At 44.1% G+C, this 26604-nt stretch overlaps 1 protein-coding gene across 3 annotated transcripts in view; it reads left to right on the forward strand.

The window, feature by feature from the left end:
• The window catches only part of FMOD (fibromodulin), a 57550-nt gene extending 46163 nt beyond the window's left edge, over positions 1 to 11387 (forward strand). For all 3 annotated transcript variants that reach the window (XM_044286774.1, XM_044286775.1, XM_044286773.1), the window contains exon 3: positions 9659 to 11387. In XM_044286774.1, the coding sequence (XP_044142709.1) occupies positions 9659 to 9810 (152 nt within the window). In that variant the 3' untranslated portion in view covers positions 9811 to 11387. The remainder of the gene's footprint in view (positions 1 to 9658) is intronic.
• The last annotated feature ends 15217 nt before the right edge of the window (positions 11388 to 26604 follow it).

Genomic DNA, 26604 nt, shown 5'->3' on the forward strand with positions numbered 1-26604 from the left:
CGTTCTTGGAAGGCATGATGGGCCGGTTCTGGAGAGCACACAGGTTCGCGCTCGCAGCCAGGGTGGTCCTCATCAAGGTCCCAGTCCTCAGTTTTCTTTTTAGGACGGGACACGGCAGTGGCGTAGGGGCCTCGCAGGCTCTCGGCAGGGGTGAACTCTACTTCCTCTTCCTCGCGGAGGTTATGCAGATGCTCTGGGAGGTAACTCCGCTTGACGGACCTCCGATTCACGTATAAGTCTCTGCCAGTAATATAGTCTTTAATGAAACCGAAGCCTCGGTCCTTGTCAAAGGCCACAACCAACCCCATTCTCCTTTCCAGGCGGGGTTGGGTGTCAGTGTGGCACTCATGAACGGTCTTTGCCAGTTCTTCATAATATATTTTGGTCTTGGTAGTTTTCTTTATTGCGGCCTCCCGAATCTCTGCCATCAACGCTGACCACTTGAATGAGGGCTGGAAAAAGTCTCTCCAGGAGCCATAGTAGGTCTCCGGTTGCGTCCTCGGTGGCGGGCAGGTGGGTCTCTCCGGTCCCGGAGAGTAGGCCGGTGGAGCGTCCTCTTGCTCTACACCAATACAGTTCATTTGTAAAAGATCAGGCGCAGACATCCCAGCAGAGCAGTCTTCACTCTTCAACATGCTCGATCCTTCTCTGGAGAGCGACAGGGTAGCGCCAACAATTGCAGACAGATCCTCCCATTGCACTGGGAGGCCGCCCCCCAGGTACTCCAGTATGGGGGAGGCGGAGTCCATTTCTGCAGACATGTAAATTTCCAGACAGGGCGGTGGCGCGGTCGTCGAGCTTTTCCCGCACTTTTCAGCAGAAGGCGCCAATTTTTACCGCCAATTCAGTATGAAGATGACGCAGCAAACAAATCCAGACAAGCTAAGCGGCCATCTTTGTGCAAAATCGCTGTCTATTCACTGACAGCAAGCAGTGGCTTAAATAAGCAGAAAACAGTCCATACAATACAATCTTCACACCGCAATTATCACAGTTCACTTTGGCCCAGCAATTTTCAATAAAGCAATTAGGGCTTGTCACTTTAAGGCAATTAACAGCACACAGTTTTTATATCCGCAATAGCGCAGGAATGTTCGTATCCTGTTCGTGACGCCAATTAAGCAACACACCAGACCTGCAGGGTATAGCGACAGTGAGGTCACGGTATGGGCAATCGAGGGTTACTCACTTTCTGGAGGACCCTGGGCAGGCATGTAGCAGTGAATGAGAGGCAGACACAAATTCCTCTGGGGAACACTCTGGGTGTAGAGACCTGGCCTGATGTTGGGTGAGGTGCCCTGATTGTTGCAGGTGTTTAAAGTGCCTGAGGCAAGGTCCCTTTAAGGTTCGTGACGCCAGTGCCTGTAACGGTGGCACACCGGTTTTCAGTAGCAATAAGTGAGGTACACGGATGATATGGTGAACCAAACGTTGTTTTACTTGGTGAAAACAGTCCAACTTTATACATACAGTACAGAAGAGGTTAATGCAGTCCTTTACAGTTCCAAAAGCACAGCAGGTTTATCACATCAGGTTTCAATCTTGCAAGATACTTGGAGGGTATATAATTAATGCTTGGCAGTTCTATGCTGCTCTATCCCCACAGCTATTCTAGCTGGCTGGATCCCAAGGCCCGGATGCCTATTCGCTGGCTTAAATCCTTGGTATGAATTCCTTCCTCCAGTATTGGCACTTGCTTAAGGTTACAATACCTTTGCTTCCTATGCTGTCTCTCTGCTTCAGGTGACAGGTGACTGCGGGTTGCTCCCAGGAGGTTCTGTCCTACTACTGGGGTATCTCAACTGAGCTATGCTTAGCCTCAGGAGCTTCAGGCTGACGAGGTAACTCCTCTAGTCCCCTGGAATACACTACGGTCTCCAAGCAGGCTGTACTCCATCTAGCCCCTTGGTGCAGCTAGGAACCAGGACTATCCAGCTGCATGTCAGGAGGAGGCCCTCAGCATATCTCGGGCTGGTGTCTTCTCACTTCTGTCTCCACAGACTCCTGACTATGACCTCCCCCTCCCTGTCTGGGCCTGGACATTTATACTAGGGGTTCCCTATCTCCCTCTAGTGTCTGGGAGGCTAAATTACACCCCACTAGGCCTGCAAAGCATATGACAGGAGAAACATTGCATGTAAAAACACACAGTAAATTACATGAAATGCATAGATCAATACAATAGCACTGTCCCTTGTGAACAGAAGTACACGCTACCCAATTGACCCTTGTGTAGTGCCCACTCCTACCTAGTGGGACACTACACTTTCCTTGCATAGAGCCCTGCTGTCACCCTTTCTGAGTGGTTGCCCAAGTGGGGACCTAGGGAAGTGTCTCTTTTTGCATACAGTGCCACAACCTTTATAACTTAGGAACTTTAATAGTGGAATGCTGGTATAATAGTTATCGACATAGAGGTGGTAACCCTGCTCTAGCAGTGAGTGAAGTAAGTCCCACACTATTTTCCCACTAACTTCTAAGACGGGGAGGCATTCTGGGAATTCAGTTTGTATGTCCTTCCCTTCTTAAACACAGAACTTGTGGGTGTACGCAGAGGTACTCTCGCACAACTTATACATTTTAATATCATGCCTTGCCCTCTTGCTGGGCAGGTATTGCTGGATTTTTACCCTCCCTTTAAAATGTATAAGGGGCTCGTCTATACTGATGATTTTTTGGGGGGGGGTGTACCTCAGCAAACTTGGTGCTACAGTGGTCAAGGACTGGCCTAATTTTAAATCTTAAGTAATTTTGGAGTGGGCATTGTTCATGTACAAATTTCAGAATTGCTTTGAATTGTTTCTGGGTCATGGCCATAATGTAAATTGGACTGTGGTACAAAACATCTGTACTACAATACTGTCTAATTTCATCATTTTTTTTTACAAGGCCCATATGTAGCACAAGTCCCCAAAATGTCCTCATCTCTGCTAGGGTCCACCTCAGGGGTTGAGCAAATAGACGGTATGGGATTCTGGGCACTAAAATGCACAACCACAATGAAATTTACTAAACCTTCAGAGAAAAATACTTTGCAATTATAAACGGTGACAGTTTTTTGTTGCATTTATACATGTATGGCGCAGGTTGAGATATTTCTTCCTGCATATATAGATGGCTTTGGGGTTAATCTGTCACCACAATTCTAGACTGTTATCTGCAGTAAATCATGAGTACTGCACAGGACTCTAGATCGCCACTTTTTTATTTTACTACTGCCCCCCATTCACCTTCTGTCAGCTTTCAAAGTCACACTCAAATACACATTCTGGACTGCTCTGCCCTGCTAACACAATAAGGAGGGCGTCAGTGTGCATGCGCAGCAGTCTAAACAGTGGATTACAGCACAGCTTTAAAGGGGTTGTCTGGTGTCCTATACTGGTGACTTATGCTTAGGATAGGTCATCAATATGAGATAGATGGGAGCCCGACTCTCAGCACCCCTGCCGATCATCTGTTTGAAGAGAATACAACCTCATGTGAGTGCTGCTTTCTTGTCACTGTATACCTGCTCAACATTGACATTGGAGTGTTGAGCAGGTGTAATTACAGAAATAATGATTAGTAATGACTAGTTCCTCAAAGTCATTAACCCCTTCAGTACAGAGACACTTTTCACCTTAAAGGGGTTATCCAATACTATAAACTGCCCCACTATATGCCTAGCTCCTCACAGGGAATATACTTCCAGTGTTTTCATCGGCACACAGGGGAGTGGTGGTGTGGGGACCTGAAGCGGCGCAGGGAGCGGGGTAAGTATATTTACTGTGAGGGGCCCAGCATTTGGGGGGTGGGGGACAGTTTATAGTATTGGATAACCCCTTTAAATCCCAGGATAATTTTTGACAATCTGACATGTGTCACTTTATGTTGCAATGACTTTGAAATGCTTTTATTTACTGTAGTTTACAATTTCAGTTAGCTTTGTCTGCGATTGCATTCAGTTGTTCCGTTTTGATGTGTTTTTCACGCTTGATAAAAAACTGAAGGTTTACAAACAACATTTCTTAGCAACCATCAGTGAAAAACGCATTGCATCCGCACCTGCTTGCGCATGCAATGTGTTTTTCACTGAAGACCCATTCACTTGTATGGGGCCAGGAATGTGTGAAAAACTGAGAATATAGAACATGCTGCAGAATATAGAACTGGTGCGTGAAAAAACGCTCATGTACACAGACCTATTGAAATGAATGGATCAGGATTCAGTGTGGGTGCTATGCGTTCACGTCACACATTGCACGCGCGTGGAAAACTTGTGTGCCTAAGCGTTTTACGGAATTTGGAAACACTTGGCTGTTAAAATGAAAAATGTAATTTCTTCCAATAAAATGTTGCTTTAGCTCCAATTTTTTTTTTACAAAGGGTAACAGAAGAAAATACTTTTTGGTACTTTATTTGGTTTGCAGAGTGCTGTTGCATTGTATTTTTTTTCTGTGTGTTTTCAGCCATAGAAAAGTGCACCTGCGCATTGGGATGTGCTGAATGACCCGCTTTTTTTTAACAGAAGAAAATGCACCCCATTTTCTCCTGAATACGGCATACCTAATACGTCTACTTTTCTATTTCCCCTATTTTTACAATTTTTTTAACTAAATTTTGTGAAAAGGATGCTTTTTTTTACTAGAAACTAATTTTTTTATTTTGTAAAACAATTTTTTTTAAACTTTTTTTACTTTATTTTTTTGTCCCACTCTGGGAATTCAACTTTTGGGTGTCTGATCCCCTGTACAATGCATTACAATACTTCTGTATTGTAATGCATTGAATGTAAGAGTATTACACAGTGTAATACACTTACAACCTTCTTGCCTGTGAGATCCAGGGGGCTGGATCTCACAGGCACACACAGATGGCAGCCACAATGCCTTCACAGCCATCGGGTCTTCACCACAGCAGTGTGGGGACCCGATGGGCACGGGGACCCAAAAGTGATACCGCAGGTGCAACAGTCAGCGCTAACCACAGCACAGCTAGGGTAAATGCACCAGCATCAGTGTTTTCACTGATGCCAGCGCATACAGTAGGGGCCCGGCTATCCGCGACTGCTGGACCCCTGCCAATGATCAGGCACGTGCAGATCCTGCGCCCTCCCAATCAGTGTGCCGTAGCTGTACACTGCTGGAATTTAAGGCACAGTTCCCAGCGCCATACAACTACAGCGCTGGTATCCTACAAGTTAAAGAACTGCTGCAAAAAAATGTTTTTCTCTGATGTTAGAAAGGTATATGATGTAATCTGTAGCAAATGTAATCTTCTTACCAGTGACTTGTACTAGTATTTGTGAGCTATCTCCTCTCTTCTGCTTCTCTGCTGTGTGTGACTAGCAATCAGACTCTCCAAATAACACAGCATCTTATGTGTCGACAGGAAGTCCGTTTCTCTGTGTATTCCTATGAAAGCCTCAATATCAGTCTCATAGGAATGAATAGAGAAGTAACTGGCTTCCTGTCCTGTCAGTTGGAGATCAGAGTGTTGGTCACATTAGGCTACTTTCACACTAGCGTTCGGGCGGATCCGTTCTGAACGGATCCGCTCATAATAATGCAGACGGAGGCTCCGTTCAGAACGGATCCGTCTGCATTATTTTTAGCATAGAACAGCTAAGTGTGAAAATAGCCTAGTACGGATCCGTCCAGACTTTCAATGTAAAGTCAATGGGGGACGGATCCGCTTGAAGATTGAGCCACATTGTGGCATCTTCAAACGGATCCGTCCCCATTGACTTACATTGAAAGTCTGGACGGATCCGCACGGATCCGCACGCCTCCGCACGGCCAGGCGGACATCCGAACGCTGCAAGCAGCGTTCAGCTGTCCGCCTGTCCGTGCGGAGGCGAACGGAGCGGAGGCTGAACGCCGCCAGACTGATGCAGTCTGAGCGGATCCGCCTCCATTCAGACTGCATCAGGGCTGGACGGCTGCGTTCGGGTCCGCTCGTGAGCTCCTTCAAACGGAGCTCACGAACGGAAACCCGAACGCTAGTGTGAAAGCAGCCTTACACAGCTAAAAATTAGAAGAGAGGTGATAGCTCACAAATACAGTCACTGATGAGAAGATTACATTCACTACAGATTTCATCATGCACCTTTCTAACAGGTCAGAGAATAAAACATTTTTGTGTGAGTGCTACTTTAAGCAAATAAAATATAATAAAGCTTGTGGCCTTAATGGTATAATTTCTAATTATTTCAATATCACAAGATGACTTATTTCTCCCTGTCTAACTGCCTACAGAAGAACAATGTGCATCCTGTTGACTATAGCCTGGTGCCTGGTGCATAGAGCATTTACTTTATATACAGAAGTGGAGTGTACAATTTCCATAATAGTTTTTAAGTAGAAATGCTAGTTCGACTGCTGGCCTCTTGGCATCTGCTGCCCTCTTCTTGGCTGCCAAAAAATGTTGGTGTGGCATCACAGATTTGCCTTGTTCCACTACACCCCTGAAAATCATATTTTTCAGGAACTGTAAATACCCACGTATTCTCCAGGCTGTTCAAAGATCATGTGGGACCAGATTTACAGGTTATGGATGGATACTGACAGGCCTTTAAAACTTTCACTCTTGGACATGGTCTGTTCCACCCCATCTTAATCCTGTACCCCTCAGCTGGGAATTACAGACTAGTGTTGAATATTCAAATTGTGAATTTTTATCGAGAATATTGCCACTTCGAGAATTCATGAATATCTAGAATATAGTGCTATAGCTTCGTAATCACGAATATTCTAGATTTCTTTTCATCAGTACCCATGATCCCTCACTGCTTCTTGCTTGTGGGCCAATGAAAGGCTGCAATATCTTTGACTTTAAGAGTAGTGTTTGCAAAATTTTTATTGCAATCGAGAAAAAAATGACTGGAGATCACGAATTCTCGAATTCGTGAATATTTGACGAATATTTGCCCAAATATTCCTGAAATATAGTAAATTCGAATATTGCCCCTGCCGCACACCACAGTTAGGCCTCTTGCACACGACCGTATGGCTTTTTCAGTATTTTGCAATCTGCAAAAAACAGATCCGCAAAAAATATGGATGACATTCTTGTGCATTCTGTTTTAGCCCCTGATAGAACAGTACTTTCCTTGTCCGTTATGCGTACAATAATAGGACATGTTCTATCCTTAAACGGAACAATGGAACTACGGAAACGGAAGGCATACGAAGTACCATCCGTTTTTTTTTTTTTTTTTTTGCGGATCCATTGAAACTACAACTCCCATTCTGCATTTTAGTAAAGAGAAAAGTTTATATTCTACAAATAGCCTGGTTACTGACTCAAGCATCATACACTGACCATTGTATCTACATCTCCAGCCTTGCACCCACACTAAACCCAAAACACCAAAGGCATCCCAACTACCATCAGGCAGGAGCCCCAACATTAGGGTGTGCCCTCCCATCACTCCCCTGGCCCTAGGGTGCATCGGTGTGTCTATTGCCATTGTAAACTATTATTACAGTTAAAGCCACTAGCACTTCCACCCCCCACTCCTCCAGGCTTGTGGCAAGGGCATTTGGACTCAAATTTTGGTGAACAGGCAAGAATAATAAATAAATCAAAAGTAAGGTTTTATGGGATATTTTTAAGTTGATACAAGATCAAATACAATATTTTTTTATTGGAGTTTAAACATATCATGCAGATCAGAAGTACTGATAATGTTATACCTCAGAACAGATTGTAATGAATAATACTGGCCAAATCAAGGACCAGATACAAACAAGCGAGATTAGTGCATACAACATTGATTGAATTCTTTCCAAATAGCTTCATTTTGTTACTTCAGATTCCTTTAAATAACCGTCCCAAAAAGAAGTTATGGCTTTAAAAGCCACGTGTACAAAAAAAAATCTAAACAGAAAAAATTAAAATGTGTCTGGTCATGAAGGGGGGTTGAGGGGCAATGGCCAGTCTTACATAGTTAAGTACATAGGTTGAATAAAGACACAGTCTTATCAAGTGCACCCTTTCTCGACCTGATTAGAAAGGCCCAACAGAAGCCATAGGGGCTTTCCTCATGTGTGTATTCCCCACATTATCAATTAATTTAGTCACACAAACCTAACTTTGAATAAATGATTATTAGGGTACTTTCACAATAGCGGCAGGGGACTCCGGCAGGCTGTTCCGGCGGGTGAACAGCCTGTCGGATCTGTCCTGCCACTAGTTCACGTGTGCCCCCGGACTGCCGCTCTGTCCCCATTGACTATAATGGGCTCGAAGTTCCGGTGGCAGCACGGCAGCGCACGCCGAGAGGAAGCCGGACTAAAAATACTGCATGCAGTATGCTGCCTCTCGGCGTGCATTGCATTGCTGCCACCGGAACTCTGCCCCCACCCCCATTATAGTCAATGGGGACAGAGCGGCAGTCTGGGGGCACATGTGAATCAGCGGCAGGACGGATCCAACAGGCTGTTCACCCGCCGGAACAGCCTGCTGAAGTCCCCTGCCACTAGTGTGAAACTAGCCTTACTCACTAGAATATTGACCAATGAGACCAAGAAAAAAAGGTTGAAACTCAAAGGGGTATTCTCATCCTTAGGATATGCTATAAATGTCAGACAGGGGAAGGTCCGATCTCTAGAACCCATTCCTATCTTCAGAACAGGGCCCCTAAAGTGAAGGAGTGCCCACCATGCATGCATGGCTTGGTACTGCCAGAGAGAGCTGAGTCAGTTATTTTCTTTTTCCTTTCTTCTCCTTTCACTTTGGGGACTGTATAGAGTTTCAATTTCCAAGATACTGTATGTAGGCTAATACAATATAAGGTCTTATGGTGTTTTATGGAAAAGTCTTCTTGGTATATACTAACTAATCTACCCTGGGTTTTGGGTATAGTGGTTAGATGGCCGCTAGCACATCCGCAATACTCAGTCCCCATAGCTCTGTGTGCTTTTATTGTGTAAAAAAAAGATTTTATACATATGCAAATTAACCTGAGATGAGTCAGAGCTTGAAAATATGACTCTTCTCTGGTCACACAAGTAAGATATGACTCTTTTATGTTAATTTGTATAAAAGGCAAGAAGTACAAAAATTCATAATACTTATTGAATTTGTCTGCAAATGAAATTAAAAGTGTAATTTATATGTTTAGGGTAACACAATGAACATTTAGAAACGCTCAGTGAGGGTAGCATAGTAGAGATGACAGGTTCCCTTTACAGGGCTTTTGTGGTCCTTTTATTTGATGGCCTAATACCCTGCACTCCTGTGATCAGCTGTGTTATCACCAGCGCCAGAAGTCAATGCCAGAACTACAGCTTCGTCCACTGAGCTGGCTACTATCGCGCTGCTCCCATTGAAGTGAATGGGAGCAGAGCTGTTGTACCCAGCTCTGTTCACAACACACAATGGACAGAGCTGTTGTACCAGCGTCAGAGCTGCTGCAGAATATCTGATTGGTGGGTTTGAAAGGTGTTGGATCCCTGCCAATCAGATACTAAAGAAAGGCTATCACTACGACTGGACCAGAAAACCCCTTTAATGTACAATCTACCATATTTCTAAATTTGTCATTTCTATGCATGTTATTACGATTAAAGAGTCTTTATTGGCAACAAATTGTTACAATAAATGCTGTGAAACAAAATCTGTATGCTGTCCATATCTTGACTTGTATAATAATTTTGTTTTGTTTTGCCTCCAGAATTTACAATCAAAAGTTTCTGCACGCATGTGGACATCACCTCCTTTTCCCAGCTGCAAATTTTACGTTTGGATGGTAATGAGATCCAAAGCAATAATATTCCACCAGATACCCCCTTATGTCTGCGAAATGCTGATATTATCAATATGTAGTTGGCAAAGAGAAGATATGACATATATGCTTTATTCATTTCTTCTCTTTGCTCACAAGTCTCTCATTACTGGAAGTGAAGCATGGAATATTACATTAAAGGCAGAATTTATAGTTTTCAGACTGACTAATAATGCATCGCTAATAAGCTAACAGAGTTGTTGTTAGATTACTTACACCACTCTGAAGATACTCTAAACTCGATTGTAATATCGTTGTGCACAGAACAAGCTGATGTAATAATGTAATAATTACAATGTCTTAAAGGAGTTGTCTCACCTCGAACATTGGTGGCATATTGCTAGGCAATGGGGGTAATTTATAAACCTGAAATACACGTATATTAGACAAATTGTAAGGTGCAGATTGCGATGCAACGGTTAGTTGCGCCTCAATCTGTGACTTTTCCCCACTTACACCAGGTCTAGAAAATGGTTTAGGCTTAGAAAATGGCCTAAATATAAAGCAGCTCAGAAGCTGTCTTACATTTAGAACTAGGCCGGGAATGTAGATAATAGACACGCGGCACTCACCAGGGTAGATGCTTCATGGATGCTTTATTTGCCGTTCAGCAGGGTAGCGTGGGGTGCACAGGCTGGGGAGCGGACAGGCCCCGGTGTGATTATGCGGTGACGGCCGTTTCGCGCTAGGTCGCGCTTCCTCGGACCGCTTACATTTAGAACTATTACTGGATGTGCCAAAATTATGTAAAAGGTATTCTGAGACTTTTTTATTTCACTTTCCAATCCTTGTTGAGATTAACATCTTTTGCACTGATACCTATAAAAAGCTGTACTTCTGGTTAAATAATATGCTCATGGAGCTTCCCTTCGTACAACCCACAATGAACGTGTCTGTCATCAGTGATGACGTTCATGGCCTGCCCTGCTCTCCATAACCACAGTGCATGTGTGAGAATGAATCTAGCGCTGTAGATACAATACTATCTCACACCCTAACCAGGCTTTCTGTTGTATGCACTACAGCGCTAGCGGGAGATTCATTCTCACACGTGTGCAGGGGTCAGGCCATGAATGTGTCATCACTGATGACTGACACGTTCATTGTGGGTTGTCACCAGGTTAGGATCACATGCACAATGTACAGCCAAGAAACACTTTTAGTAAGTATCAATAGAAAAGATGTTAGTCTCAACAAGGGGAGAACATGAAATAAAGAAAAATTGTAATACCCCTTTAAGTCTCTGCTTTTTGTAAGTTCGGTTGTACGTAGGAGAAGTGTTATTCGTGCCTGACAGCTATCTCTGTATACTCATTTAGACAGAGAATACTATAAGTCACTGGTAACAGCCAATTTGGCCGTCTTGAGCTCAAAGAGCAGAGATTTAAATAAATACAATTACAAATGTTATACAATCTTTTCCCACAAAACTCTATATCAATCTGTTCTGTAGCATGCTGCCTGCACATTGCACTTCTTTTGATGATGACAGGTTCTCTTTAACCAGTGGTGGGCTGCATACAATAAAAGGTATAAATGATGGTCAGTCAGTGTTTTCTAGGCTGTATTCACACAAAACAGAACTACATAAAGCTATTAGAGCTTAATAAGGAGGGCATTAACCCCCCCCCCCCCCCCCCCAAAAAAAAATTAAATAAAAAAAAAAAAAGATTGAGCCTTTTCATAACAGGCCCTCTAAAACTTAAAGGTGTTGTCCCATCTTAATATTTATGGCATATTCTTAGTATATGCCACAAATATCAGATAGGAGTGGGTCCCAGAGGTGGGACTTGTACCTATCTCCAGAATAGGGCCCCTAATGCAAAGGCAGAGTAGCTGTGCATATGTGACCACCCTCCATTCACCACTATGGGAGCTCCAAAAATAGCCAAGCACTGTTTTGACTATTCCAGCAGTCCCAGAACGGCAAATACATAAGACACGAAACACAAGCACGGTGTGCTCTGCTTTTCTTTGGAGGTTTGGTTCTTGGGATAGGAGTGGGACCTGTGTCTATCTCACATTTGTGGCATATACTGTCAATAAGCCATGCATTTTAAGACAGAAAAAAACATGTAATCTTTATTGATCCATGTTAAAATTATAACAGTGATATATGGGTCCACAGAATAGTGCATTATGCAAAATGTCAAAAATATTGGTGTGCTTGGAACATGTCTTAGCACTATATATGAATCTGTTGGAGGCTGAATGTGCAAATCCCCATCTCTACACTTGCATTGTAGCCTTAAGACACAATACTGCTAAAATTGATATGGATACACAAGCCAGGTGTCCCTCCAAAATGTTTGAGCTGCAGCATCCTCAGGGGCTCAGGATATAAGGAGAGCTAGTGCATTTTAACTCACTGTTCTAAATCATTGTTATCATTTTAACAAGGATCAAAAAGGTTGTTTTACAGGTTCTCTCTTTTTGTTCTTGATGCCAAAATTGTGTTTTCCAATAAACGTTATATCGTGAACAGAGTGTACGATGTGAGATAAAATAATATGTAGCTTTTATTAATCTCTTTTAAAATGAGTGAGACAGTGTTACTAAAATTCTTGCACACGCACTGTGCTGAAAGAAGGGGTGTCAGGTCTATTGCCATTTTATATGAAGAAGCTCTGCCACTGCACTGATCGCTCCCTGATGAACCATTGTATTATGGGGAAACACGTCAGATAGAACTTGCAGTCAGCTATTAGAGGAAGGGATATACAGATCAGGCCCAAGGTTCCAGCAGCTGGGGGTCGCTCTTTTCAGGGCAAGTGCTCCGACTACAGCCAGTTAGCCAATCTCCCCACTCAAGACTAGAGTTAGGGTCAGAGACAATTAGGCTAAGCTGTACAGGAGTAATATCTGTTGATCTCGCCAAGAAGCTACTCCCATCATAAAACCGCCTAGCCCCCACTAGGGCAATAGACCTGACACCCCTTCTTTCGGCAAAGAGCCATACGCACAAAAGTGCGCGTGCAAGAATTTTAGTAACACTGTCTCACTCATTTCAAAAGAGATTAATAAAAGCTATGTATTATTTTATCTTACAGAGTACACTCAGTTCACGATATAACGATTATTTGAGACTACTGAGCTAACAGATAGTCTGTCAAGAAAAGACAGTCTATCCTACATTGAATATTTTCAAAATTGTGTTCTATTTCATTTTCATTTCCTTCCCCGGGCTGCTGTACTATCAACATACAAATTATTACTATTACATAAGCCTATGTTCACAATGTGTTTACAGTGTATGTTTAATGTATATGTTAAATGTGTCTGTACTAGTCTTCAAAACTCAAAGTATAAGATAACAGCATCAATATCTTTTTCACTGTACTGAATTGTGGGGTTAATTACACTTTCACAGAAAAAGAGATCATGCACAAACATTCTATGCAGTTTATGGCACACAGATGCATATGTCAGTGCTATATGATTGGCAACTTCTCCTAGTGTATGAGACCGCAAACACAGTGTGAACAGAGACTAAGGCGGTCATTTATTAAGACCGGCGTTTTAGACGCTGGTCTTAATATTCCCTATAGCTGGCGTTGGATCTTCCGGCCTCTACATAACTTCGGCAGATTCACCGCCACTTCTAAATGTAGACTGAAGACAGACTAAATGTAAGATGTCTTACATTTAGACCATTTTCTATGCCTAAACTAGGTGTAGAAAATAGCAAATGAGACGGTCCAGTCAGCCTGTCCCCTTCCCTGCCTATGCCATGCCCACTTTCTTAGACCTGGCAAGAGCGGGGAAAGTCGCAGATTGCAATCTGCACCAGAAATAAGCCTAATAGAGGTGTATTTCTGGTTAGTACATGACCCCTTAAATCTTTTAGGTGTTTCTCTACAATGTTATATCAGATTTTGGTTTTGTGATGTTCCAAAAAAATACCATTTCATTTTGTGGGGGACCTGTTTGCCACAAATGTATTAAAAGTTCAAAACATACTGAACCTAAAACATGTTTACTTCCTGCTTTTTTTTGCTATACTAAGCTTTGTATATCTTTCCAGGGCTTATGTACATATAACAATTTCAATAAAAATGCTTTTATTCATTCATACATTGACTTCTTGCTACATGCTTGCACATTTTAAACAGTACATTGAATAATGCAATTGTATAGGTATATCTAAGTAGAAGATTTCAGATAGTTTCAGTAACTTTTAATGCTCTGTTATTTCCAAAATGACAATATCAAGCACCACAAATGAACTGAATGTGACTAGGTCATAGACTAGACCCCCTCAACCAGAAGAAAAAAAAGACAACAATGATAACTGGAGAGTTGCAACCTCTTCACCACAATACTTGACACAGAAATGTCTATAAACATATGACTGTGTCTGGTACTACTGCCCAGTCCATGCAGGTGAATATAAATATGTCATTTTGTCTCGCAAAGCAGCAAAGGATTTGCTACCAAATGATGAAAAAACTTAAGTGCATATATACAAATTTCCACTCATTGACAAAAAATAAATAAAAAATAACGTACCAAGAAGGAGTTGTTGGAATCGGATGAAACTTTCTATATGTGAATGTAATGATGATGTAAGTAATTACAATATCAGAGTGAAAGGATTGGATTATTGGGGGAAAATGTTTAAAGGAGGCTCTAGTACCCTGTTGGGCTCCCTCTAGCCTGAATAGAAGGTGAGATATGGTGTGGCATGAAGGCATACAGGTTCCATATGGTATCCTGTGGCACATTTACCCACAGATATTGAAGCTGGTTATGTTGATTATGCACACTAATAGGTTTCCAAAGCTGATTGGTGATTAATCTGGTGATGGGACAAGCCAAGGAAATGTTGCAGTTTGGTGGAGACATTCCTGAGAAACAAACTTGAGTGTGGGCGAGCATTATCCTGCTAAATAATGCCAGTTGCTATGAGAGGTAACCCATGTGGCCGCCAGATGTCCTGCACTTATTGCTGAGCTATTAGTATCCCTCGTATCACTACTAGGGGTAACCAACTGTTGCAAGTGATGGTTCCCCGGATCATCACATCAGCAGTTGGTACAGCTTGTCACTCTACAGCAAAGGCAGTATTGAAGTTCTCACCACAAGAACTCTATACTAAAAGCCCAACCATCGTGGGATCACAAGCAGAACCTGGATTTGTTGCTAAAGACCAGTTCCAGTCTGTAGCAGTCCATGTTTCTCGTTCATAACACTACTGCTAACAAAGGCAACAATGGCTGGCTGTCAATAGCAGGACATGAAATAGGTGCTTTAACCCCTTAAGGACACAGCCATATTTCAGCTTAAGGACCAGGCAATTTTTTGCAAATCTGACCAGTGTCACTTTAAAAGCTGATAACTTTAAAACGCTTTGATTTATCCAGACCATTCTGAGATTGTTTTTTCATCACATATTGTACTTTATGACACTGGTAAAATGAAGTAAAAAAAAAACAACATTTTTATTTATAAAAAAATTACCTAATTTACCAAAATTTTTTTAAAAAATAGCAAATTTACAAGTTTCAATTTTTCTACTTCTATAATACACAGTAATACCTCCAAAATAGTTATTACTTTACATTTCCCATATGTCTAATTCATGTTTGGATCATTTTGGGAATGATATTTTATATTTTGGGGATGTTACAAGGCTTAGAAGTTTAGAAGCAAATCTAGAAATTTTCAAAAACCCAATTTTTAGGGACCAGTTCAGGTCTGAAGTCACTTTGTGAGGCTCACATAATAGAAACCACCCAAAAATGACCCCATTCTAGAAACTACACCCATCAAGGTATTCTAAACTGATTTTACAAATGTTGTTAACCCTTTAGATGTTGCACAAGAGTTATTGGCAAATGGATATTAAATTTGAGAATTTCTATTTTATGGCAAATTTTAAATTTTAATCCATTTTTTCCAGTAACAAAGCAAGGGTTAATAGCCAAACAAAATGCTATAATTATTGCCCCAATTCTGTAGTGTGCAGAAACACCCCATATGTGGCCGTAAACTACTGTACAGGCACACGGTAGGGCGTAGAGGGAAAGGTGCGCCATACGGTTTTTGGAAGGCAGATTTTGCTGGACTGGTTTATTTACACCATGTCCCATTTGAAGCCCCCCTGATGCACCCTTAGAATAGAAACTCCATAAAAATGACACCATATAAGAAACTACACCCCTCAAGGTATTCAAAACTGGTTTTACAAACTTTGTTAACCCTTTAGGTGTTGCACAAGAGTTATTGGCAAATGGGGATGAAATTTCAGAATTTACATTTTTTGGCAAATTTTTCATTTTAACCCATTTTTTTCACTAACAAAGCAAGGGTTAACAGCCAAACAAGACTGTATTTTTATTGCCCATTTACAGAAACACCCCCACCGTGTCCTGTTTCAACCCCCCTGATGCACCCCTGGAGTAGAAACTACTTAAAAGTGACCCCATTTTGGAAACTACGGGATAAGGTAGCAGTTTAGTTGGGACTATTTTTAGGGTACATATGATTTTTGGTTGCTCTATATTTCATTTTTGTGAGGTAAGGTTACCAGAAATTGAAATTCTGAAATGTTATCTCCATTTGCCATTAACTGTTGAGAAACACCTAAAGGGTTAATAAAGTTTGTAAAATCAGTTTTGAATACCTTGAGGGGTGTAGTTTCTTAGATGGGTCACCTTTAGGGAGTTTCTACTCTAGGGGTGCATCAGGGGGGCTTCAAATGGGACATGGTGTCAATAAATAAGGCCATCAAAATCGTCCTTCCAGAAACCATGTCGGTCCTTTCCTTTTGCACCCTGCCTTTTAGTGATACAGCGGTTTACGACCACAAATGTGGCGTTTCTGTAATTCACTTCAATGGGTCCGCAATTCCGGAATCGTGGAACGGCCGCACGGAACGGGACCCCTCGGAAGCACTACGGAGTGCTTCCGTGGGGTTACGTCCCGTACTTCCGTTCCTCAAAAAGATAGAACATGTCCTATCTTTTAGCGGAACGGGCGGATCGCGGACCCATTAAAGTGAATGGGTCTGCGATCCGATGCGGCTGACCTACGGCCGTCGATCTTGCATTGCGGTCCGCTATTTGCGGGGCACAGCAGGGGCACGGGTCACACACGTTCGTGTGAACTAGGCCTTAATCTCGGGGGTTAGGTCATTTAGCTCATTAGGAATTTTTATAGAGGAGATTCTTACGGACGTAGCGATACCTAATAAGTCAACTTCTTTGCAATTCTTTAGGTTTTAGACTGTATTATCCTTTTCGATACCCCAATTTTTTTTTTGGGTATCTCTAAAATCTAAGAGTCATATTTTTTGTTTGTTTTTTAGCAGATTGTATTAGGTAGGCGATAATTTTTTCCGGGCACTATTTTGGGGGCTATATGACTTTTTGATCGCTTGCTATTAAACTTTTTGTTATCTAAGGTGACAAAAAAAAAATGTTTTTTTGCACCTTTTTAAAAAAAAATTGGGACCGTGTTAATCTGGCATATTTTTATAGAGGAGATTATTACCGACGCTGCGATACCTAATTTGTATACTTTTTTAAAATTATTTTAGTTACAAACTTTTTGAACAAATTGTTTTTGGTGTCTCAAGTCTGAGAACCATAGTTTTTATTGATTGTCAGTGGCTAAATGGAATTAAAATTGGGGAAGGGGATTATACATTTTGTATTCCATGGAAATGTGGTACTCCCTGAAGCAACCATCAATGCAGCATACATTGAGTAGTGGTGTCCTTCCGTATCACCCCCCTGTGACACACGGTACCTCGCACAGGGACAGGGTTGATGCCGTTACCGTGAATTGTGGACAGTACAAGCACATCCCTCTTGTTCTTATATCTGACCAGCAGCAGGTTTCCAGTGGTAAGGGCACGGGTTTCACCCCTGGGGATAGGTACCTGGAGGGGGTGGGCGGGGAAACTGCGTTGATTTTTCCGCACGGTCCCACAAGGAAGGTGGATCTGGCGGCGAGGGACCTGAACAAGGGGATACTAGTATAAAAGTTATCCACGTAAAGGTGGTAACTAGAGTTGAGCGAACCCGAACTGTAAAGTTTGGGTTTGTACGGAACTTTAGGTTTTTCGGCACCCGGACCCGAACCCGTACATTTAAGTAAAAGTTTGGGTTCGGTGTTCTGCGATTTTTATGGCACTTTTTGAAAGGCCATCACAGCCATGCCTACTATTGGCATGGCTGTGATTGACAAACTGCAGCATGTGACCCAGCCTCATTTAAGCTGGAGTCACGTAGCGCCGCCCGTCACTCTGCTCCGCCCGTCACTCTGCTCGGATTAGTGTAGGAATAGGCTGCAGCTGCTGTGAGAGAGAGATCAGTAAGGAATCTTATGAAGAACTGCTTCTTTACTCAGCGATCTACTGCAAATGTGTTTTGTGGGTGCAGTGCACAATTGTTTTAAGCCTGCCCTGAGCCAACTACCACTAAAAATGAACTTTTTTCCTTCAGTTAGTCAATATTGATACATAACGGCAGACATTTTATGCAACGAAAGTGCACCAGCACATGCTATCTGCATGTCTGCAAGTCCAGAAATACTGCTTTGAGACACTGGGGTTAAAAAAAAAAACTTTGTTTCATATAGTGCACATCTAGGATTATCGCTGCATAAGTGACTGTGAAATTTAGGCCACAAATACGGCTTTCTCATACTGGGGCATACTGGGGCGAGAAAAAAAACATCTGTTTCATATAGTGCACATCTAGGATTATAGGTACATAAGAACTGTTCATTTTAGGCCAGAAATACAGCTTTTGCTTACTGGGGTTAAAAAACCCTCTGATATACTGCACATCTGGGATTAGACGTGCAAAAGTTACTGTGAATTTTAGGCCACAAATACGGCTTTTTGCTTACTGGGGTTAAAAAACCCTCTGATATACTGCACATTTGGGATTAGACATGCATAAGTTACTGTGAAATTTAGACCACAAATATCGCTGTCATATAGAGTAATAAAATAAATATTGTGCAATACCCTATCAGGGTTTTTATTGGGGGTTAATTATTTTTAACAGACTTAACCACTTTTTACTTTGCTTGGTGAACGCTAACTATGAGGCAAACATCTAATAAAGGACGCGGTCATGGTCGTGGTGGAGCCTCTGGTGCAGGGAGAGGACGTGGCCGTTCTGCCACAGCTACACGTCCTACTGAACTTGCTACTAGGGATGAGCGAACCCGAACTGTATAGTTACATTTTCGTAAAAGTCCGGATTCGGGTTCAGTGTTCGGCGCTTTCTTGGCGCTGTTTGAAAGGCTGCAAAGCAGCCAATCAACAAGCGTCATACTACTTGCCCCAAGAGGCTATCACAGCCATGCCTACTATTGGCATGGCTGTGATTGGCCAGTGCAGCATGTGACCCAGCCTCTATTTAAGCTAGATTCACGTAGCGCCGCCCGTCACTCTGCTCTGATCAGTATAGGGAGAGGTTGCAGCAGCGACGTTAAGGCGAGATTAGGCAGTGATTAACTCCTCCAAAAGACTTCATTCAGTGATCGATCTGCAGCTGTGGATGATTGAACTGCTGCTATTCAATTGCTCACTGTTTTTAGGCTGCCCAGAGCGTTTTTCATTCACTTTTTTCTGGAGTGATCGGCGGCCATTTTGTGTCTTGTGGTGCGCCAGCACAAGCTGCCACCAAGTACATTTAAGTACACTCAATAGTGTGGTTGTTTTTTGGCTATATCCTACATCAGGGTAGGGCTGTCACACCAAGTGCATTTAACCATCAATAGTGTGGTTATTTTTTGGCCATATACTACATCAGGGGCAAGCTGTCACCAAGTGCATTTAACCCTCAATAGTGTGGTTGTTTTTTTGGCTATATCCTACATCAGGGTGAAGCTGTCAAACCAAGTGTATTTAACCATCAATAGTGTGGTTATTTTTTGGCCATATACTACATCAGGGGCAAGCTGTCACCAAGTGCATTTAACCCTCAATAGTGTGGTTGTTTTTTGGCTATATCCTACATCAGGGTGAAGCTGTCACACCAAGTGCATTTAACCATCAATAGTGTGGTTATTTTTTGGCCATATACTACATCAGGGGCAAGCTGTCACCAAGTGCATTTAACCCTCAATAGTGTGGTTGTTTTTTGGCTATATCCTACATCAGGGTGAAGCTGTCACACCAAGTGCATTTAACCATCAATAGTGTGGTTATTTTTTGGCCATATCCTACATCAGGGTGAAGCTGTCACCAAGTGCATTTAACCCTCAATTGTGTGGTTGTTTTTTGGCTATATCCTACATCAGGGTGAAGCTGTCACACCAAGTGCATTTAACCATCAATAGTGTGGTTATTTTTTGGCCATATCCCAGTCTAATTCTGACTGTAAATGTATAACTGTCACCCAGCGCCTAAATAATAGGCCTTAAATTTATAGTCAGCTAAATCTGTGGTTATTGCTGTAGCTGGGCAAGTTATTTAGTGTCCGTCAAAGCACAGTTTTTGTTCTGGGTTTAAATACAATTCCCAATTTAGCAATTCTCTAAATTAGTGGTTTCTGCTGTATCAGGCCTACTTTAAATTTATCCCTAAAAGGGTATATTAGATTCAAGGTGTACATAGGGTCATTCTCAATAACTTCACACACACGCTACTGTGCATATCCCAGTCTAATTCTGTCTGTAAACATATACCTGTCACCCAGCGCCTAAATAATAGGCCTCAAATTTAGTCAGCTAAATCTGTGGTTACTGCTGTGCCTGTATTAGTGTAATACAGTACCTAAATAGATAGCCAGATAGTGTTAGGTGTCTGTAAAAAAAAGGCCTGAATTTGAATTCAATACATTGGGCCAAATAATATTTTTGTTGTTGTGGTGAACGATAACAATGAGGAAAACATCTAGTAAAGGACGCGGACGCGGACATGGTCGTGGTGGTGTTAGTGGACCCACTGGTTCTGGGAGAGGACGTGGCCGTTCTGCCACAGCCATACGTCCTAGTGTACCAACTACCTAAGGTCCCAGTAGCCGCCATAATTTACAGCGATATTTGGTGGGCCCCAATGCCGTTCTAAGGATGGTAAGGCCTGAGCAGGTACAGGCATTAGTCAATTGAGTGGTCGACAGTGGATCCAGCACGTTCACATTATCTCCCACCCAGTCTTCTGCAGAAAGCGCACAGATGGCGCCTGAAAACCAAGCCCATCAGTCTGTCATATCACCCCCATGCATAGCAGGGAAACTGTCTGAGCCTCAAGTTTTGCAGCAGTCTCTTATGCTGTTTGAAGACTCCGCTGGCAGGGTTTCCTAAGGGCATCCACCTAGCCTTTCCCCAGCGGTGGAAGACATAGAATGCACTGACGCACAACCACTTATGTTTCCTGATGATGAGGACATGGGAATACCACCTTAGCATGTCTCTGATGATGACGAAACACAGGTGCCAACTGCTGCGTCTTTCTGCAGTGTGCAGACTGAACAGGAGGTCAGGGATCAAGACTGGGTGGAAGACGATGCAGGGGATGATGAGGTCCTAGACCGCCGCCATCTGGGACCGAGCACCCCAAAGGCAGCTTCAAGGAGTTCCCTGGCATGGCACTTCTTCAAACAATGTGCTGACGACAAGACCCGAGTGGTTTGCACGCTGTGCCATCAGAGCCTGAAGCGAGGCATTAACGTTCTGAACCTTAGCACAACCTCCATGACCAGGCACCTGCATGCAAAGCATGAACTGCAGTGGAGAAAACACCTTAAAAACAAGGAAGTCACTCAGGCTCCCCCTGCTACCTCTTCTGCTGCTGCCGCCTCGGCCTCTTCTTCTGCTGCCGCCTCGGCCTCTTGTGCTGCTGCCGCCTCGGCCTCTTCCTCCGCCTCTGGAGGAACGTTGGCCCTTGCCGCCCAGGAAACGGGATGTACCACCAACACCACCACCACCGCCGTCACCAAGCATCTCAACCATGTCACACTGCAGCGTTCAGCTCTCCATCTCACAAACATTTGAGAGAAAGCGTAAATTCCCACCTAGCCACCCTCAATCCCTGGCCCTGAATGCCAGCATTTCTAAAGTACTGGCCTATGAAATGCTGTCATTTAGGCTGGTGGACACAGACAGCTTCAAACAGCTCATGTCGCTTGCTGTCCCACAGTAAGTTGTTCCCAGCCGGCACTACTTCTCCAAGAGAGCCGTGCCTTCCCTGCACAACCAAGTATCTGATAAAATCAAGTGTGCACTGCGCAACGCCATCTGTGGCAAGGTCCACCTAACCACAGATACGTGGACCAGTAAGCACGGCCAGGGATGTTATATCTCCCTAACTGCACACTGGGTAAATGTAGTGGCAGCTGGGCCCCAGGCGGAGAGCTGTTTGGCGCACGTCCTTCCGCCGCCAAGGATCGCAGGGCAACATTCTTTGCCTCCTGTTGCCACCTCCTCCTACTCAGCTTCCTCCTCCTCTTCTTCCACCTGCTCATCCAGTCAGCCACACACCTTCACCACCAACTTCAGCACAGCCCGGGGTAAACGTCAGCAGGCCATTCTGAAACTCATATGTTTGGGGGACAGGCTCCACACCGCACAGGAGTTGTGGCAGGGTATAGAACAACAGACCGACGAGTGGTTGCTGCCGGTGAGCCTCAAGCCCGGCCTGGTGGTGTGCGATAATGGGCGAAATCTCGTTGCAGCTCTGGGACTAGCCGGTTTGACGCACATCCCTTGCTTGGCGCATGTGCTGAATTTGGTGGTGCAGAAGTTCATTCACAACTACCCCGACATGTCAGAGCTGCTGCATAAAGTGCAGGCCGTCTGATCGCGCTTCTGGCGTTCACATCCTGCCGCTGCTTGCCTGTCTGCGCTACAGCGTAACTTCGGCCTTCCCGCTCACCGCCTCATATGCGACGTGCCAACCAGGTGGAACTACACCTTGCACATGCTGGACAGACTGTGCGAGCAGCAGCAGGCCATAGTGGAGTTTCAGCTGCAGCACGCACGGGTCAGTCGCACTGCGGAACAGCACCACTTCACCACCAATGACTGGGCCTCCATGCGAGACATAGAAACATAGAAACATAGAATGTGTCGGCAGATAAGAACCATTTGGCCCATCTAGTCTGCCCAATATATCTGAATCCTATGAATAGCCCCGGCCCTATCTTATATGAAGGATGGCCTTATGCCTATCCCATGCATGCTTAAACTCCTTCACTGTATTTGCAGCTACCACTTCTGCAGGAAGGCTATTCCATGCATCCACTACCCTCTCAGTAAAGTAATACTTCCTTATATTACTTTTAAACCTTTGCCCCTCTAATTTAAAACTGTGTCCTCTTGTGGTAGTTTTTCTTCTTTTAAATATGCTCTCCTCCTTTACCGAGTTGATTCCCTTTATGTATTTAAAAGTTTCTATCATATCCCCTCGGTCTCTTCTTTCTTCCAAGCTATACATGTTAAGGTCTTTTAACCTTTCCTGGTAAGTTTTATCCTGCAATCCATGGACCAGTTTAGTAGCTCTTCTCTGAACTCTCTCTAGAGTATCTATATCCTTCTGGAGATATGGCCTCCAGTACTGCGCACAATACTCCAAGTGAGGTCTCACCAGTGTTCTGTACAGCGGCATAAGCACTTCACTCTTTCTACTGCTTATACCTCTCCCTATACACCCAAGCATTCTGCTTGCATTTCGTGCTGCTTTATTACATTGTCTTCCCACCTTTAAGTCTTCTGAAATAATTACTCCTAAATCCCTTTCCTCAGATACTGAGGTCAGGACTGTGTCGAATATTCTATATTCTGCCCTTGGGTTTTTACGCCCCAGGTGCATTATCTTGCACTTATCCACATTAAATTTCAGTTGCCAGAGTTCTGACCATTCTTCTAGTTTTCCTAAGTCCTTTTCCATTTGGCGTTTCCCTCCAGGAACATCAACCCTGTTACATATCTTTGTGTCATCAGCAAAAAGACAAACCTTACCATCGAGGCCTTTTGCAATATCACTTATGAAGATATTAAACAAAATTGGTCCCAGTACAGATCCCTGTGGAATCCCACTGGTAACATGACCTTGTTTTGAATGTTCTCCATTGACTACAACCCTCTGTTGTCTGTCCCTCAGCCACTGCCTAATCCACTCAACAATATTGGAGTTCATGCTCAATGACTGCAGTTTATTGATAAGTCTTCTATGTGGGACAGTGTCAAAAGCCTTACTAAAATCCAGATAAGCGACCTGTGTGCCCTGTTGCGCTGTTTCAAGCACTCCACCAACATGGCTAGTGGCGATGACGCCGTTATCAGCGTTACAATAACACTTCTATGTCTCCTTGAGAAAACACTTAGGGCGATGATGGAAGAGGAGGTGGCCCAGGAGGAGGAGGAAGAAGAGGGGTCATTTTTAGCACTTTCAGGCCAGTCTCTTCGAAGTGACTCAGAGGGAGGTTTTTTGCAACAGCAGAGGCCAGGTACAAATGTGGCCAGCCAGGGCCCACTACTGAAGGACGAGGAGGACGAGGATGAGGAGGAGGTGGAGGAGGATGAGGATGAAGCATGGTCACAGCGGGGTGGCACCCAACGCAGCTCGGGCCCATCACTGGTGCGTGGCTGGGGGGAAACGCAGGACGATGACGATACACCTCCCACAGCTTGTCCTTACCCCTGACGATACGCCTCCCACATCTTGTCCTTACCCCTGGGCAGCCTGGCACACATGAGCGACTACATGCTGCAGTGCCTGCGCAGCGACAGCAGAGTTGCCCACATTTTAACCTGTGCGGACTACTGGGTTGCCACCCTGCTGGTTCCACGGTACAAAGACAATGTGCCCACCTTACTTCCTGCCATGGAGCGTGATAGGAAGATGTGCGAGTACAAGCGCACGTTGGTAGACGCGCTACTGATAGCATTCCCAAATGTCACAGGGGAACAAGTGGAAGCCCAAGGCCAAGGCAGAGGAGGAGCAAGAGGTTGCCAAGGCAGCTGTGTCACGGCCAGCTCCTCTGAGGGCAGGGTTAGCATGTCAGAGATGTGGAAAAGTTTTGTCAACACTCCACAGCTAACTGCACCACCACCTGATACGCAACGTGTTAGCAGGAGGCAACATTTCACTAACATGGTGGAACAGTACGTGTGCACACCCCTCCACGTACTGACTGATGGTTCGGCCCCATTCAACTTCTGGGTCTCTAAATTGTCCACGTGGCCAGAGCTAGCCTTTTATGCCTTGGAGGTGCTGGCCTGCCCGGCGGCCAGCGTTTTGTCTGAACGTGTATTCAGCATGGCAGGGGGCGTCATTACAGACAAACGCAGCCGCCTGTCTACAGCCAATGTGGACAAGCTGACGTTCATAAAAATGAACCAGGCATGGATTCCACAGGACCTGTCCATCCCTTGTGCAGATTAGACATTAACTACCTCCCCTTAACCATATATTATTGTACTCCAGGGCACTTCCTCATTCAATCCTATTTTTATTTTCATTTTACCATTATATTGCGAGGCAACCCAAAGTTGAATGAACCTCTCCTCTGTCTGGGTGCCTGGGCCTAAATATATGCCAATGGACTGTTCCAATGTTGGGTGACGTGAAGCCTGATTCTCTGCTATGACATGCAGAATGATTCTCTGCTGACATGAAGCCAGATTCTCTGTTACGGGACCTCTCTCCTCTGCCTGGGTGCCTGGGCCTAAATATATGACAATGGACTGTTACAGTAGTGGTTGACGTGAAGCCTGATTCTCTGCTATGACATGCAAACTGATTCTCTGCTGACATGAAGCCAGATTCTCTGTTACGGGACCTCTCTCCTCTGCCTGGGTGCCTGGGCCTAAATATATGACAATGGACTGTTACAGTGGTGGCTGACGTGAAGCCTGATTCTCTGCTACGACATGCAGACTGATTCTCTGCTGACATGAAGCCATATTCTCTGTAACGGGACCTCTCTCCTCTGCCTGGGTGCCTGGGCCTAAATATATGACAATGGACTGTTACAGTAGTGGTTGACGTGAAGCCTGATTCTCTGCTATGACATGCAAACTGATTCTCTGCTGACATGAAGCCAGATTCTCTGTTACGGACCTCTCTCCTCTGCCTGGGTGCCTGGGCCTAAATATATGCCAATGGACTGTTACAGTGGCGGCTGACGTGAAGCCTGATTCTCTGCTATGACATGCAAACTGATTCTCTGCTGACATGAAGCCAGATTCTCTGTTACGGGACCTCTCTCCTCTGCCTGGGTGCCTGGGCCTAAATATATGCCAATGGACTGTTCCAATGTTGGCTGACGTGAAGCCTGATTCTCTGCTATGACATGCAGACTGATTCTCTGCTGACATGAAGCCAGATTCTCTGTTACGGGACCTCTCTCCTCTGCCTGGGTGCCTGGGCCTAAATATATGCCAATGGACTGTTCCAATGTTGGCTGACGTGAAGCCTGATTCTCTGCTATGACATGCAGACTGATTCTCTGCTGACATGAAGCCAGATTCTCTGTTACGGGACCTCTCTCCTCTGCCTGGGTGCCTGGGCCTAAATATATGACAATGGACTGTTACAGTGGTGGCTGACGTGAAGCCTGATTCTCTGCTATGACATGCAGACTGATTCTCTGCTGACATGAAGCCAGATTCTCTGTTGCGGGACCTCTCTCCTCTGCCTGGGTGCCTGGGCCTAAATATATGACAATGGACTGTTCCAATGTTGGGTGACGTGAAGCCTGATTCTCTGCTATGACAAGCAGACTGATTCTCTGCTGACATGAAGCCAGATTCTCTGTTACGGGACCTCTCTCCTCTGCCTGGGTGCCTGGGCCTAAATATATGCCAATGGACTGTTCCAATGTTGGCTGATGTGAAGCCTGATTCTCTGCTATGACATGCAGACTGAT

The sequence above is a fragment of the Bufo gargarizans genome, chromosome 3 (genome assembly GCF_014858855.1).
Source record: "Bufo gargarizans isolate SCDJY-AF-19 chromosome 3, ASM1485885v1, whole genome shotgun sequence".
NCBI lineage: Eukaryota > Metazoa > Chordata > Amphibia > Anura > Bufonidae > Bufo > Bufo gargarizans.